Source organism: Hevea brasiliensis, chromosome 6 (genome assembly GCF_030052815.1).
Source record: "Hevea brasiliensis isolate MT/VB/25A 57/8 chromosome 6, ASM3005281v1, whole genome shotgun sequence".
Taxonomy (NCBI): Eukaryota; Viridiplantae; Streptophyta; class Magnoliopsida; order Malpighiales; family Euphorbiaceae; genus Hevea; species Hevea brasiliensis.
Genome location: NC_079498.1, coordinates 100,754,362 through 100,768,752, shown reverse-complemented (window position 1 = coordinate 100,768,752; position 14,391 = coordinate 100,754,362). Strand labels below are relative to the sequence as shown.

General features: G+C 36.6%; 3 protein-coding genes across 4 annotated transcripts; all 3 read right to left on the bottom strand.

Annotated features, from left to right (window-relative positions):
• Positions 1–373: 373 nt before the first annotated feature.
• On the bottom strand, positions 374–2,726 carry LOC110654283 (uncharacterized). Of its 2 annotated transcripts, XM_021810227.2 has the most exons (3): positions 2,582–2,640; positions 2,152–2,222; positions 374–1,668 (listed from the first exon to the last, which is right to left on the bottom strand). In XM_021810227.2, exon 3 carries the CDS (start codon positions 1,602–1,604, stop codon positions 642–644), a length of 963 nt encoding a protein of 320 aa, XP_021665919.2. In that variant the 5' UTR covers positions 1,605–1,668; positions 2,152–2,222; positions 2,582–2,640; the 3' UTR covers positions 374–641. The 2 variants fall into 2 exon arrangements, with proteins under 2 accessions (XP_021665919.2, XP_021665911.2); XM_021810219.2 differs by lacking the exon at positions 2,152–2,222 and having other exon boundaries at positions 2,582–2,726.
• A 348-nt stretch (positions 2,727–3,074) lies between these two features.
• On the bottom strand, positions 3,075–6,212 carry LOC110654276 (protein FAR1-RELATED SEQUENCE 6). Its single transcript, XM_021810207.2, has 2 exons — positions 6,049–6,212; positions 3,075–5,215 (listed from the first exon to the last, which is right to left on the bottom strand). The coding sequence occupies exon 2, from the start codon at positions 5,213–5,215 to the stop codon at positions 3,224–3,226; it is 1,992 nt and encodes a 663-aa protein (XP_021665899.1). The 5' UTR covers positions 6,049–6,212; the 3' UTR covers positions 3,075–3,223.
• Positions 6,213–10,369: 4,157 nt separating this feature from the next.
• LOC110654267 (prefoldin subunit 6) lies at positions 10,370–14,298 on the bottom strand. Its single transcript, XM_021810194.2, has 5 exons — positions 14,121–14,298; positions 13,967–14,037; positions 13,723–13,847; positions 12,947–13,007; positions 10,370–10,694 (listed from the first exon to the last, which is right to left on the bottom strand). The coding sequence occupies exons 1-5, from the start codon at positions 14,197–14,199 to the stop codon at positions 10,638–10,640; spliced, it is 393 nt and encodes a 130-aa protein (XP_021665886.1). The 5' UTR covers positions 14,200–14,298; the 3' UTR covers positions 10,370–10,637.
• Between the last annotated feature and the right edge of the window lie 93 nt (positions 14,299–14,391).

Sequence of the window (14,391 nt, the reverse complement as noted above, 5' to 3'; positions counted from 1 at the left end):
CAAACATGTTGAAGGCCATCCAGTCCCTGAATTAATATCCGTTTTGAAACTATAGACACAGAGGTATGCACACCCATCGGGTAAGGACTAAACATGTCATCCTAGTTGCAGCATAGAAGTCGACACCTAAAACTTGATCCCACTCGCGGACTACTTGCAGCTGAGTTTGGCAACAAAAGCTGCTTTACGCCAAATAAATGAAGAAATCCTATGCAAATTGTATGTATTAAGGCACATCAACGTTCTAGCTCTGCATGTGTTTTTGAAAAAATAATTGCTAGGGATCCTTACTTTTTGTCTGCTGATGGATAGAATACCTAGGCATCATAATCTAAGCTAAAGAGGGGAAATAAGAGGCAGTAAGAATCATAAATTTTGCTTAATGCACATACTTTAACATTTATATTATATGATTTCAGGTTGACATGTTTTCCCAACGTTGTAACTTAAAAAATATTAACCATTCCACAGTTCAACATGGCAAAACAGAGATATTAACAAACAACTCCACTACATGATTGCACACTAAGCTCCTTCGCAAATTTGAAATTTTCAACTGCTCAAGTCAGAGTGTGTAAATCTGGATACTGATCATCACACTCCAAAGCTAGACACAGCATGTATGGTTATCAAACCTTCCTTCAGCTTGATCCGGGATCAAGCACAGGGAGCCTGCAATGTAGACTTATTGATTTATCTGTTTGACGCGTTCCAGGGATGAAAAATTGGAATATTACTGTCAAGCAAGCCCCTGGAGGAACAATCCCATAGAAAGCACAGTCCGGTTTGGCTAGATGACATTGAAGACTTTTGGAAAAATGCTTTACACTTACTTGGACAGACTGAGCATCTCCCCTTGATATTGCCCTCTGCGACCGAGTCTGAGCACTTAAATTTTGATCCTCAGGTGGAGCTTGAGCTTTGTCTCCAATAACCAACAATTTCCTGAATTCAGCACCAAGTGTGATCAATGTAGTTGATATTTGCACATGAAGATCTCCATACTTGCTTATAGAGACATTTAGTAAATCACCAACATGCTTCATCCTGTCCACATAGCTTTGCAACTGATTCAAGTCTGGAACTTGAACCAAAGTCTGAGGCAGATCTTGGGCCATATCAAGAGCAGTTTGAAGTTCCAGCACTTGAGCTCTGGACAATGGTTTTGATATTGGTACATCCTGAATAACTGCTGATTTATAACCCTTGGTTTCAAATGTAAGAAAAGGCATTGGCTGTGTACAGTTTGGTGGCAGTTTCTTCACCAATTTAATCTGGAGACGATTTTCAGTGGCTCCACCACCCCCAAATTCACTGCAAATACTGACACTGCTTCGTAGAGCACGGTAGAGAAGGGAAATGTCTATGGCAAAAGCAATGCGGTCCTCATTCTGGCTGGAAATGCGATAATCATCAAAGAGGGCCTCTTTTCGAAATTGAGCAATGGATTGAACTCCATCCCCATTGAGAAGGTTGTGAAGGAAGATAGTATGGTCCCTGGTAAGGAAAAGGTGGCATACCTTCCCCATTTTTTCCAAGGCAGGTAGGAACCTCCTTTCTAATAGGCTAACACCATTCTCTGTGAGGAATGCCTTGAACTTCATCCCTCCCTCTGTCTCTTTCTGATTCTGTTACTAATTCTTTGAAAAATAATAATAGGTACTGCCCCTGCACAGAAAGAGAAACCACCACCATGAGGAAAGAAGACATATTTCAAAGGCATGAAGTCATACTTGATCTTTATTGACTTTATTCAATTTAACTTCATCTTTCATGAGCTTTTCCTCCCTAGATCTATCATCTTTGAGGGTTGAATACTACTGTTGTCCATCAAGCTAATAACACATGTTTCAAAACTCATCATATTTGAACTAGTAGAATTAAATAGTAGACTAGCACATCCAGCAAGCCAATGATGAAATACAAGTCCCATAATAATAAAGATTGCACAAGAAAATACCATCACCACCATTACAATGTTTGACTTCCACAATCTAGTGCCAAAATTTAATGATCCAGATGCATAGAGCCTAATTCTTTTTAACATCTGTCACCAATCACATTCACTAAGCCCAAAAAGAAATAGCAGTTAAAAAAAAAAGGTAGAAGAGCAGCATTAATAAGAAAATGCAAAGTTAATACACAAACTACCGGAGTGATGTAATAGCTGGGGAGTGGTCTGCAAATGCCTACTGCTACGCCACACCAAAGTACACTAGGCTCTGCAGATTTAGCTATCATTCAATTCGATTTTTTTTTTTTTTTTGAAAAAAAAAGGCCTACTGGGGATTTTACAGTATCCAGCAAAAGACTCTATTTCTTTCCTGCGTTTCATCACACACAATTTTTCCATTTCTAGCATAGTGAAGCCTAAAGACATTCACCACTCCAGTGAATATTTCGCTAGGAATTTATATATAAATTGCAATTACCAAATTCAAGAAAAACAACTATATAAATAGCAATTCTATTGCAGTATTCAGCGACTATAATTGTTAATTTTGATCATATAAAGTTGGATTTCCATTCCAGTATTCTCTAGGGAACCAAACGGAAAAGAGTTGAAGGATTAGAAGCTTACCCGGATAAAGGGGTTTTGAAAATGGCGCCACAGCTCGAGTGCCCAAATTGAGGGAGTGAAATGCGAAAAAGCGTGTTATTATCTTGGTGAACCACCGTTGGAAATAGAACAAGTCGCAAGGGTAAATTTGTAACTCAACTTTAAAAAAAAAATTAAAAAAAAAATTTCTAGCCAACATTTTTTTAAGAATAACCTTGTCCTCTCTACCTGTTGATGTCATGGTATTTTTTAAAAAATAAAAAATAAAAAAAAAAACACTTAAATCTCTTAATTAAGATCTTAAGTCAAATTAAGATTCATCTATTGCCACCTCACCTACCATAGTGAAATTTAAGTTCTCACTACTAAAGAAAATTATCACCAGTTACGATGTAAATTACTCCGAACAGTTGATGCCATGAGGATAAATTTTTCTTTTTTCTTTTCCTGGAGTAGCTATTAGAAAAGTCATTCAGTTGAGCAAAGATTTTATGATTTGAGATTCCTTTGAAAATGTTTCCAAATGATGCAGGGTGACGTTAATAGCTTTAAATAATATACATGAACATATACATATACAACCAATAATATGATTCACAAATTTGTAGTTTTACAAAAGTAGCCGTCTACGCCTCTAATGGCTGAGCCTTCTAAATTACATGGCTAGTCTTCTAAAAGATGAAGCTTGTTTAATATCTCCCCTAAAGCTTGTAGAGTAACCTTGTAGCGATCTTGTGATTTCCTCCCTTCCTCCACAACTCGCACAATGCATTTGTACAAATGGTCATACCTGTGAACTGGGTTATTAGTGTCAATCCCACCAGAGCCGTGATCAAGAACGTAGGATCGATTTACATCTTTTCTCCATCTTGTAAGAATGTATTGAGGTGGGATCTCCTCCAATGCATTTTGGTGAAGAACACTTAGCGCATGTCTACATAAATATCCTTTAAAGTTGAACAAACCACAAACACACAGAATATCCATTTCGGATGTATTGTACATAACCTCAAAGTCCCTTGTTTCCTGCCTGTTGTTCTCAACTTCAACTTGTTCTTTCACTATGTATGTTGTTAATTGCCCATCAATACCTACCTGTCTTGTGCTAAAACAAGCATACATGCCCTCCACCTCTTTTTCAAACCTCTTTAGTATTTCATTTGTGTACAATTTTGAGAGTTGTAGCTCAAAATAACATCTTGATTTTAGCATTAAACTTGAATTCCTTGAATCCACATCTGCTAAGGCTTCAAGTTGATGATTCGTCTGTAGTGCTTGATCATACTTGTCCAGAAATTCTTTTAAAGGAGTATGTTTATCCAGATACCCTTCAAAAATTGAAGGCACAATCTCATTTTGCTGGAATGGAAACAAGCCTGCCAAAAATGTTTCCTTCACATAAGCAGGAACCCACCTTTTCCTATCTTCATATAAAGTTTGGATCCATCTATGATCCCTGATTCCATGATGTTGGACCATCTCCTCCCAAGTTGCTTCAAATTCCTCAGGCCTCAGAAAGTAGTTTACTATTCTACTCAATGCTTCTCTAATTGCTTCAAATTCAAATAAATCTCCCAGATTCTCTGGAACTCTTTGCATGATATGTGACAAATGAAGGCAATGTGAAGCTCTTGGAAGAACATCAAGAACAGCAGTTTGCAAACTTCTGCACTGGTCAGTGATGACAGCTTGTGGAGGACGTCCTAGCATACATGTAAGCCAGGCTCTCAACAACCATATATATGTTTCAGTAGTCTCACCTGCAAGCAAACCACAGCCCAATGGCATGGAATGCCCATGGTGATTTACTCCAATAAATGAAACCAGTGGTACCTCAAATTTTTCTTTCAAGCATGAAGTGTCAATTGCAACAACATCACCAAAATAACCATATGCAACCCTTGACCTTGCATCAGCCCAGAACAAATTCCTCATATATCCTTTCTCATTGAGATCCACCACATAAAAGAAGTTGGGATCCATCAACTGTGAGCGGCAAAAGAAATCTTGAACTGCTTGGGCATCTCCTTCTCTAAGTTTTAATTGATTGGAATGGAGAAGGTTTCCACATTGTCCTTCATCATCTACACCTTCATTGCCCTCAGAATCTATTATCACAGTGCGATACATCCTAATTTTCTGCACTTCATCAGGACCATCTAATTGCAATGTCCTTTTGGTTCCAGCACCTATGAGCTTATGTGATTTATAAAATTTTCCACTTGCTGGGCTAATTAAGTGATTGTGCTCAAGCTCAACTTCAATAATTCTCCACCTTTTGTTTTCCATCAGCCTGAACTTTATCATTGCTGGACAACCAGTTCTTGTTTCAGGTCTTGGCCGGTTTGCCTCACTTTTTTTCTTGAAACCTGCACTACTGCAGCTAAGCTTACCTCTGTATCTCTCTTTACTCTTTCTGTACCACGTATTACTTACTCTAACCCCAAATCCCTGTTCCTTGGCATAGCAATTGTAAAAGTAATACACATCCTCATAGGACTCAAATTCCATTCCAACTGCAGGAGGGATAGGATTCTCTCCCTGGATCGTACCAGTTTGACCAACATATTCTGTCATTGCACAATCTCCTTCAATCTCAAATTCATCAGCTTCATCATCACCTATTGGCTCAGTGTTGAGAGACACTTCATCCATCTATAAAGGTATGGACAGAACAATGATATATGAGATTGCTGAAATTGGATACTTAAAAAAGTACAAAATAACTATCAATCAACTTACAAAAACTGACTCATGATACCACTTGACTGCAATGCTAAAAAAGAAAGCCGCAACGATGGAAGTTGCAAACAAGCTTCTTTTCTTTTTTTAGGGATGCATGCTACATAAACTTTTAACATTAGATATTTCACTTTTTCTTTTCTTTTTTTCCCCAATTAAAGTCGACAATGTCCCCTCTATAGGGTTGAACCCAAAACCCTATTGGAAGGAAATGAAATACCTCTCAGCTAAAATTTCTTAAGGTCTACCTCCAATGAAAAAGCAACTGTTTGAATGCAAACTACCAAATATCACATGTAATAGTTGACAAATTTCCATCAATGGCGGATTGGCAAGCTTCAATCAACAGAACCCCATCTATAAATTACGTCAAATAACAGAACTGAAAATGCACTACAGAGCCAGCGATTGGGTACAGATTTAAAAGCTAGACTTTGGCTAGCAGAAATGGAAGTTCGATCTTTCTTCATATTATACTGCGACATCAATAAAACAGAAACAACCAAGAGCACACAGACCCTTTTCAAATCAAACCATAACCCACAATTCCAAACCTCGTGATTGAGATTTCTTCCACATAATTAAGAATGATATATTATTATTATTATTATTATTATTATTATTATTATTATTATTATTATTATTATTATTATTATTCAGAAGAAGAAGAAGCAATCATCGTAAAACAAAAGAATCAGCAAGAGTGAGGTAAGGATTTTCTGGGTTTCAACCAAAATGAGACTCACCTGAAAAATTATTGACACTGGAGAATCGAGACCGTAAAGTCAGTTGAATCAAGAGGACGCTAACCTCCTTCGCAGAAAGCCAGAGAGTGAATCGGAACTTCCAAATTCCAATAGTTGAGAGAATGCTACTGCTGGCTACTTCAGGCCTTCCGGGTGACATTTTCTTGAATTTGTAATAAACTCCGGTAATTTTTACTAATTTTATATTGACCCCCACTGTTTTGTTTTTTTGAAAAGAACCCTCGTTGTATTTTGTGGGCGTTAATATTAGGAAAAAGACTCTTTAGATCCCTAACACTGCTTTTAGTGTTAAATAATTTTTTATCAATTTAGTTAATTCATTTAAACCGTTTAAATAAGTCAATTTAATTGATCTAATTAAACTCTTTATAATCACTCTTGCAATAAAAATTGTTAAAAAATTTAAGTTAAAGATATCTAATTTTTACCACATAATTTACACGATAAGAGGACGTTTAGTTGACATTTATTTTTGTTATATAATTTAAAAGTTAAAATCTCTACTGATGTCTCACCCTTTCCATAAATAAAAGATAAATAATTAAAAATATAAGTGCTGTACATTATTATCATGTCATGAACCAACTCATGGACTGGACCGGCACTAGGACCTAGGCCAGCCTAAAGCCTCTGAGGCCCGTAGTAAGCCTAACTATTCATTAACCCAACTCTAAGGCCCATTTGGGCTCAATTTTAAGAAATCAACCGGACAGAGTCCGGCCATAAAATGGATCTTTCAACGATGAGTTTTTGACTCACCCGACCTGTAAACACAATAAATAATCAATTGAGGAGCTCAGCTCACCCTCCACATACTCATATCATCATAAAAATAAATTGGAGCTCAGCTCCCTTATCCAGTCCATCAAACATGCATGTGATAATAATTTTACAGGTCCAAAATAACAATTTATATTACAGACCCAAATCAATTAAATACTTCTAACACATGCGGAAATTCTAGAAGTTTATAAAATTACACAAACATGAATAGACGACCTGCGAGGGAGAAAAGCAGATTAACCTCAAAAATATCCTCCTGTGGCCTGGAAAAATATTGAACAGGAGTGAGCATTCGACTCAGAGAGTAAAATATCAATTTTAACCATAATCTCTATAACTATCTAAAACTAATGCACCTTGTAGAGTGAAATGCAACAACAGCAATAATTTCACGTCATAACATCAAAAAGTTAATTTGGAGCACTTACACACCCAGTAATATCAATCATAATATATGGGAGCTGATCCCCTATACAGCTCTCTTAAATCCAACCTGTGCCAGTGAAGAACTCAGCTCGGACTTTCACTTAATAACCAAATCGGGGTCCCAGCGAAAAACTCAAGCCGTGTCTACCCCGAAGGACCGGGTCCCAGCGAAGATCTCAAGTCGTGTCTACCCGTCCTATCCATAGTCCACACCACATCACACGCACGCCAACGCACGCACACTGCTCCAAATTACCACAACAACATCCATGGCACTTTAACAGTTATGAATGCAACATAAAACGTGCCTAGAGTTTAACTACATAGATACATACATATAAGTGATGCATAGGCATGCTTAAACATATAATAATATCGAAATTACAATTAAAATTAATATTTTACTCACAGACTTGACAGCGGTCACTGTGGCGGCTGGGCGGAGGAAGAAGGCTGTCCCGGCTTACCTGACAATTTTATTACAATCATTTAATAAATTGACTCAATACAAACTTAAGAAAAGACCAAATACGTCCTAAGTCGTGCCGAAAATCCGGCAGAGTCTCCCCTATATCTAGGACCTACCCAACCTGCAAAAGGGCTCAAAACACACTTCTATATTCACAACCCATATATCAACAACTCAATCACATCACACAGCCTCTCCTGGGCCCATCAAATCAGTCATCCATCACAATATGTAACATTTCAATTTAATCCTTATAATTGATCAATTTTGCAAAAACTGCCCAAATAAGCTCTAAAAATTCTAAAACTTTGCCCCGCGGTCCTTAGCAATATTACTAGGCTATTGCAAAAAGAATCATAATTTTCTGAGCTACCACGAATATTTTACGAATTTTTAATCTCATTTAAGCACTAGAAAATTACGAAAAAACAAGGTTCGGGTTTACCTTTGCCGATTCTGACTCCGGGGACGCGCTCGGGATGTCTAACAATGGTGGGGTAGCCAAAACCTCGATCCAATTCGGAGACTTTTTCGGTAATCGATCTATTTGGCCAGAAATTCACAGACCCGGACAACTGTCGAATTTCCTCGAATTGAAGATACCTACACGAAGCCCACAATACGGGGGTTAGTACATAAATTTTACGGAATTTTCTAAGCTCATTTAATGCTCGGAAAAACACTACGAAGTTCCGTGGGACCCATCGAAAAACGGTGTCGAAAAAATTTGAAATTTATATCGCCGCGAAGCTCTCGACGAGTGGAGTGCTCTGGTACTCTCGGTTTTCTCTTGGGGTTCACGGTTTGCGAGAAATCTAGTCCAAAAATCAAAATGGGCTAAAACTTCCCGAGCAAAAATTGGACAAACCGCTCGATGGATTTCGGTATTCTTGGTGTCTATGGAAAGCTCTCGATGAGTAGATGGATTTAGACACAATACCCGGTCCAATTGGTGGCCGGATTGGCCGGATTTCGGCCGGGAAGACGAAGCGGCGCACTTGCGCGTCGCGTCACTTCGAGCGCCTTTTTCCGGCGTTCCAGGCGGCGGCCAGTGAGCTGGGGCGGCTGGGGACGTGAGCCGGCGGGCTGGGGCGGCAGGGAGGCCTCGGCGCGGCAAGGGGAGGAGGGAGGAGAGAGAAAATGGGAGAGAGAAAATGGAAGGAGGAAACGCGCGCGGGAGAAAAAGAGAAGAAGAAGAAGAATAAGCCGGTCCGATTCGATCGGTTCGATCCGGTTCGGTTCGATTCGGTCGGTTCGATTCGAAATACAAAATTTTAAATTTTTACTCTGCCTTGGGACCGAAAACGAGGTCCAAAAATTTCGAAAAAAATTCCAGAAAACTCAGAAAAATGCGTAGACTCCAAATATATTTTTAGTTTTACCACGTGGTCTTTAAATTAATTTTTAAAAATCATCAAAGTTTAATTTTCGGAAAATCAAACCCGATTTCAAAAATCAGAAAAATTTCAAATAATTTCCTAAAATTTAAATAAAATTAAAACACCAATATTTGCCCAAAAATAATAAATTTAAAAATTAGGGGTGTTACATATTATCATTTAGTATGCTTAGTACTGAATTCAATATTTTTTCACATTACCTGCTAGATGTAAAAGAGGAGTTTCTGCATAACTCAATGACATTGACATATTAAATTCATGTTTAATAAATCAAGTGTAGACTTATAAAAGTAAATTTTTTATTAATAAAAATTTAAATTGATCAATTAAATTAATAAAACTTACTTAAAAAGATAAATTAAATTGACAAATGCTTATCCATTTTAAGAGTAATTATCAGAATTTAAAAACGTCAACTAAATTGATAATGAGTATTGAGTTGGCTTTTGAAAAGCCTAAAATTTTACTAATACACTAAGAACATGTTCTCACATAAATGAGACTCACTTTTGCAACACTAAAATTTAATGCTTCAAATAAATCTAATAATTTCTCGATCGACAGCAAATTATAAAATAGCATATCATAGTCACGTTACTATTTTCGAAAACAAAAATGTCAATTATCAGATGAGATTGAAAATTTTTCATCCAACGTTGATACAGTTGCGCACACAACCCCTTCAGATTAAAAGGGGCTGTAGGCCTTGAAAATATATTATCTAACATGAAGTTTCTAAGCAGTTCAGTCTCACAATTTGTAGTCCAGCAATTTTCTTTGTTATCAGTTAATTCCATTTTTGGCTTTTGAAAAAGACAATGACTGCAATTATTTTGCAATAAATCTTGCTCCCTTGCACTGTAATATCTATTCTTGATTTTCTTCTACCTCGTGAACCCTGTTCAGTGGTTATTATCCTCCTCCTCCACAACTTGCACAACACTTCTATAAGGCAAATTATTAGACCTTTTATGAATTATTCTCTCTTTTTGTATATATAAAAAAAGGAAGTAACACTAAATACAAATATAATGCTATAATGAGCGCCATTAATATAATGTTATGTTAAGTGAGACTATTTAAAAATAGACATTGAAGTTCAAAGTTCAACCTTTACAATCTCTCTATCTTCAATTATCCAAAACAATCATGCCTTCATTGTAAACGCCACTCTAGAGTGACCATTTTGTATCCCATGGACATTTCAGAAATACACCATGCCTTTCAAAATCGGAGCCTTATTCTGAATATAACACAACAAAATTAGTGCCTTAGTTCTCAAGTTAGAACAAAAGCCTCAATATTTTCCACTTCCAAATTCCAAGACCAAGTCATTGCTTTTTTCTTTCCAGTGTCATGGCAGAGCATATAGAAATTATAATCAACATCTAGTCCCCCAAAAACCACAATATTTTTCACATGTAAGTTAATTGCATAGTGATCCAAAAACAAAAAGAGTAACACGTCTATTAATTATAAAACATTCCAAATTATGCCTTGGCCTTTCCAGCTTGGAGAGATTGGATCCTTTGTTGTAACTTTAAGATCTGCAAGACAATAAAATCATCAGAAATAAGTTATGGGTGATTGAAATGCAGATTCTATGTCAGATAAAGTTACCCTAATCTTGAAAACATAACCCCTTGTATTATATTCATCAGCCAAGTTTACATGATGATGCAAAAGAAGTTTGATTGGCAAATATGTTCTAGCAACATGAGAACGTAAATATAATGTAACTGATAATGCATGGTCATGCAACCTTCATGGTAAACCAGAAGGGTACAAAGATGAAATCATGGATTTAACCTCTGAGAATGAATTTTCAGCTCTCGGCCTCAAACCAACAGGGGGGAACAAAAAAGAGAAGAGAGAAAGGGCGAGGCAAAATGTGAATTACCATACAGAAGTGGCTAAAACCATAAGCATGCAGTGCTGTAGCGTAAATAAATCAGTAACTTGATGGAGAAAAGTTACCGGCATTGCTTTCAACTTAATGACCCAAATTCCAGCTACCTTTGCAAATTTTATATTTCACCTCCACTTGTTTATCCGCAGACAAGGTTGCAGATAAAACCTATGTTAGTTGGACTAGGGTACATACATATGTATTAAGTATGGGAATACCATGGAATCAACATGGATATCTTACAATAAAGTGAAAAGTCAAAGTAACAGCAGATAACACAGCATTGGAAAACGACACCAACTGCAGGAGCTTCTCAGAAAAACAGATCCTAATTGTTGAGATTGAGCGAATATGAACCTAATATATAGGGGGAATAGTCCTTGCACAAACACCAAGGAAAAAAATGCTAATGTAGCATTTCTGCATTTTAAAGACAAGATACTAATTCACATGAGCCAATTGAAGATATACCAGATTAAAAGATATTTGGTAGCTGGTAGCCTCGCAATTTCAGTTTTTGAAAGGGCAAGTTTGAGATTAGGCAATTTTTTTAAATCAAACTAATTTATAGTTCATATTAACAAATTAGGCAATATTAATAAACTTAAACACTATACTGATTCTCCGTAAACCTATCAAAGTCCTAAGGGTTCATGGATGCAGGTAATTGGAGCATCAACCTCCATATCCTGCCAAAACATAAACCATACAAGCGACACAAGCCAAAGATGATGTGCAAAAATCCGTTTCACATAAGCCATAAAGCAGCTCAATTGATCCTCTATATGAGCCAGATCAGCAGCTCAGCACCCTTAGTTCAACCAGAGAGAATAACTAGCCAAAAAGAGCACTTGGTCCAATAAGTAATAACCAGGAAAATACACAGCTAAGAAAAGCAATCGGCCCAGTGAACCAGACCACAACCAACAACCAATTCCATGAGCATGCCAATAATAACACAGCGATTCTAACTCAAACAAGTTTGTGTGCATGTCAGAAGAGTATATATTCAAGAAGAGTAGGGTAGATGGGGGGTGAAACTCATGCATAGGTTCAAGGGTCATTAAGCAACTTGAGGTGGTGGAGTGGAGGGAGTAAAAAAGAAGCTGGGCCCTAGACATGACCATAGCAACAGTGAGGTTCAAAATAGTAAAAAAAAAAAAAAAATGCATTTATGCGATGGACATTATGATTGGTGTTTAGTTGATAAAAGAAAAGCATGCTCATAATGGAGTGTTAACAATGCCATGGAGAATGTTGTAAGTGGGATCCAGTACTGATAGCTTTCTATTTCTATATTTCTATACATTGGCTAAATAAAACAAGAAGATCAAAATCTTAAGAAGTAGGGCAAAGTACAAAAAAGTACCATGTGAATTATCAGATTTTCAAGTTTGGGCCTGTGCTTATTTCTTGATAAACAAGTACCATGTATTTTGCTCTATTAGCAATAAGGGGACAAAACCTTAATACCATCAGCTAACTAGTTATTCAAAATATTGCTACGTCAGTTCAAATTAGACGGTGTTAAGGGATTTATCCCCTTCTTGCTGACAAAGCAAAACAAACGATACATGTTTGTCAAGAAATAATCCACATGTCCAAACTTCAAAATGTGCTAAACCACAATATACCTTTTTGTACTTTTCCCTAAAAATTATTTCCTCCCCTTAACTTCCTTTTCCAATAAAGCACAGCCTAATGTGAAAATAATACAATTGCCAGATATGGAAGATCAAGCAATGCCGTCCATTCAATCACCACCAACACAAAATAACATTTAAGACCTCGGTGATGCATTAATATAGTTGATCAGAACCAAAAAGTAGGCCAAAAAAACAAGACACTTCAAGCACAAATAAAAAAAGGTGAAAAACGAAGGAAACAAACCGCATCCTTCTTGCTATTTTGCTTCTCTTCCAAGTCTTGAAGAGTTGCATCAAGTCTCTTCCTGTAAAACAGGAACACACATTTATAGCCAAAAAGATATTCAGCAGCAACAAAAGAACAACATTAATAAAAAAAAAAAAAAAAAAACAGCACAAGGCAGAGGCTGAAGAAAAAGTGTATGATAGTTTGCAGCATAAATGTCTAAACCGACAGACCAAAAACATTAGAAATGAAATTAGGAAATCGCATTCTTTGTTAAATCTGTATCCATTTAATTTGTCTGCATAAATTGCAATAACAGACCTTTATCTCAGATGGGTTTTTCAATGACAGCACCCTGCATTTTTGTACCCATTTTTCTCCATCCACCCATAAGGGAAAACAGATGAATCATGTGCCATATACATACAACAACAACAGCAACAAAGCCTTAATCTCAAACAAGTTGGGGTCGGTTATATGCATCCCTTTAGCATTTAGCTTTGTTAAACACTAGTTCCACATCAATATCAAAAACTTATAAATCCTTTGATACTATATAAAAGGAAAAAACTGCAGTTTTCCCCCTCATCAATCGCTTCCAAATTCAACAAAAACTATCAACCCCCATAATTGGCATACAAAATAAGATCTAGATACTAGCACAGAATACAGTCAGTGAAAGAACTTTATCCTGAAAACTAAATGGGACTGTTGATCACAGCATCAAAAATTTTGCATAATCCATTATTAATTTAAAAGCAACCACAAAACTAAGCAAAGTAAAGAAAACATACAGTTCAGCAGAGATATAATCAATTCTCTTGCGGACATTGGCATTGGCCTCAGCCAAGTCCTGCTTCACAAGAACAGGGCCAATCAACTTGTAAACATTGGCACCTTCATTTAGTAAATCCAACTCCTGTAGAAAATTTTTGTTTATTTTTTTTTTTTTTACAAAAAAGCAATCAAACACCACTCATTAGTAACAAGAAGCCAACAAATAATTGTAACATACTAAAATTAATCAAAATCGCTTACCTTGAGTACGAGCTCGTTTTCGCCAAGCTGTACAGTGTACTTTTTCCTGACCTGGTGATTCTTTGCAATATCTGTTATTAATTTTGATACCATGTTAGGGTTTTCGACTGAAGTTTTAAATATATGATGATAAAGAAGAATTTGAAAAGCTTGCCTTTTTGGAGTTTGCTAAGATCATTAGCTTTGTCCTCAAGATCGCGCTGTAGTTCTCGAATAGCAGTTGACGATGCCATTGCTCTAGAGGTTAGCTCCTCTTGCTGTCGCTTCTGCTTCTGGTGTATTGCGAAATGCAGACTCTCCTGCTATTGCTTTTGACCCTTTTAGTAAACCTCATTTTATACTTATATTTATTGTATTTTTAATTTTCATTTCTATAATAGGCACAATTATTTATTTATTTATCAAATTTAATCTATCATAATTCT

Bases quoted from the DNA above. Each gene is read 5' to 3' on its own strand.
- LOC110654283 (XM_021810219.2), bottom strand. From the start codon at position 1,604: ATGAAGTTCAAGGCATTCCTCACAGAGAATGGTGTTAGCCTATTAGAA.
- LOC110654276 (XM_021810207.2), bottom strand. From the start codon at position 5,215: ATGGATGAAGTGTCTCTCAACACTGAGCCAATAGGTGATGATGAAGCT.
- LOC110654267 (XM_021810194.2), bottom strand. From the start codon at position 14,199: ATGGCATCGTCAACTGCTATTCGAGAACTACAGCGCGATCTTGAGGAC. The intron at 13,848-13,966 runs GTAAGCGATTTT...AATTTTCTACAG, and splicing joins AAAACGAGCTCGTACTCAAG to GAGTTGGATTTACTAAATGA. The intron at 13,008-13,722 runs GTATGTTTTCTT...CCTGTTTTACAG, and splicing joins GATTATATCTCTGCTGAACT to GAAGAGACTTGATGCAACTC.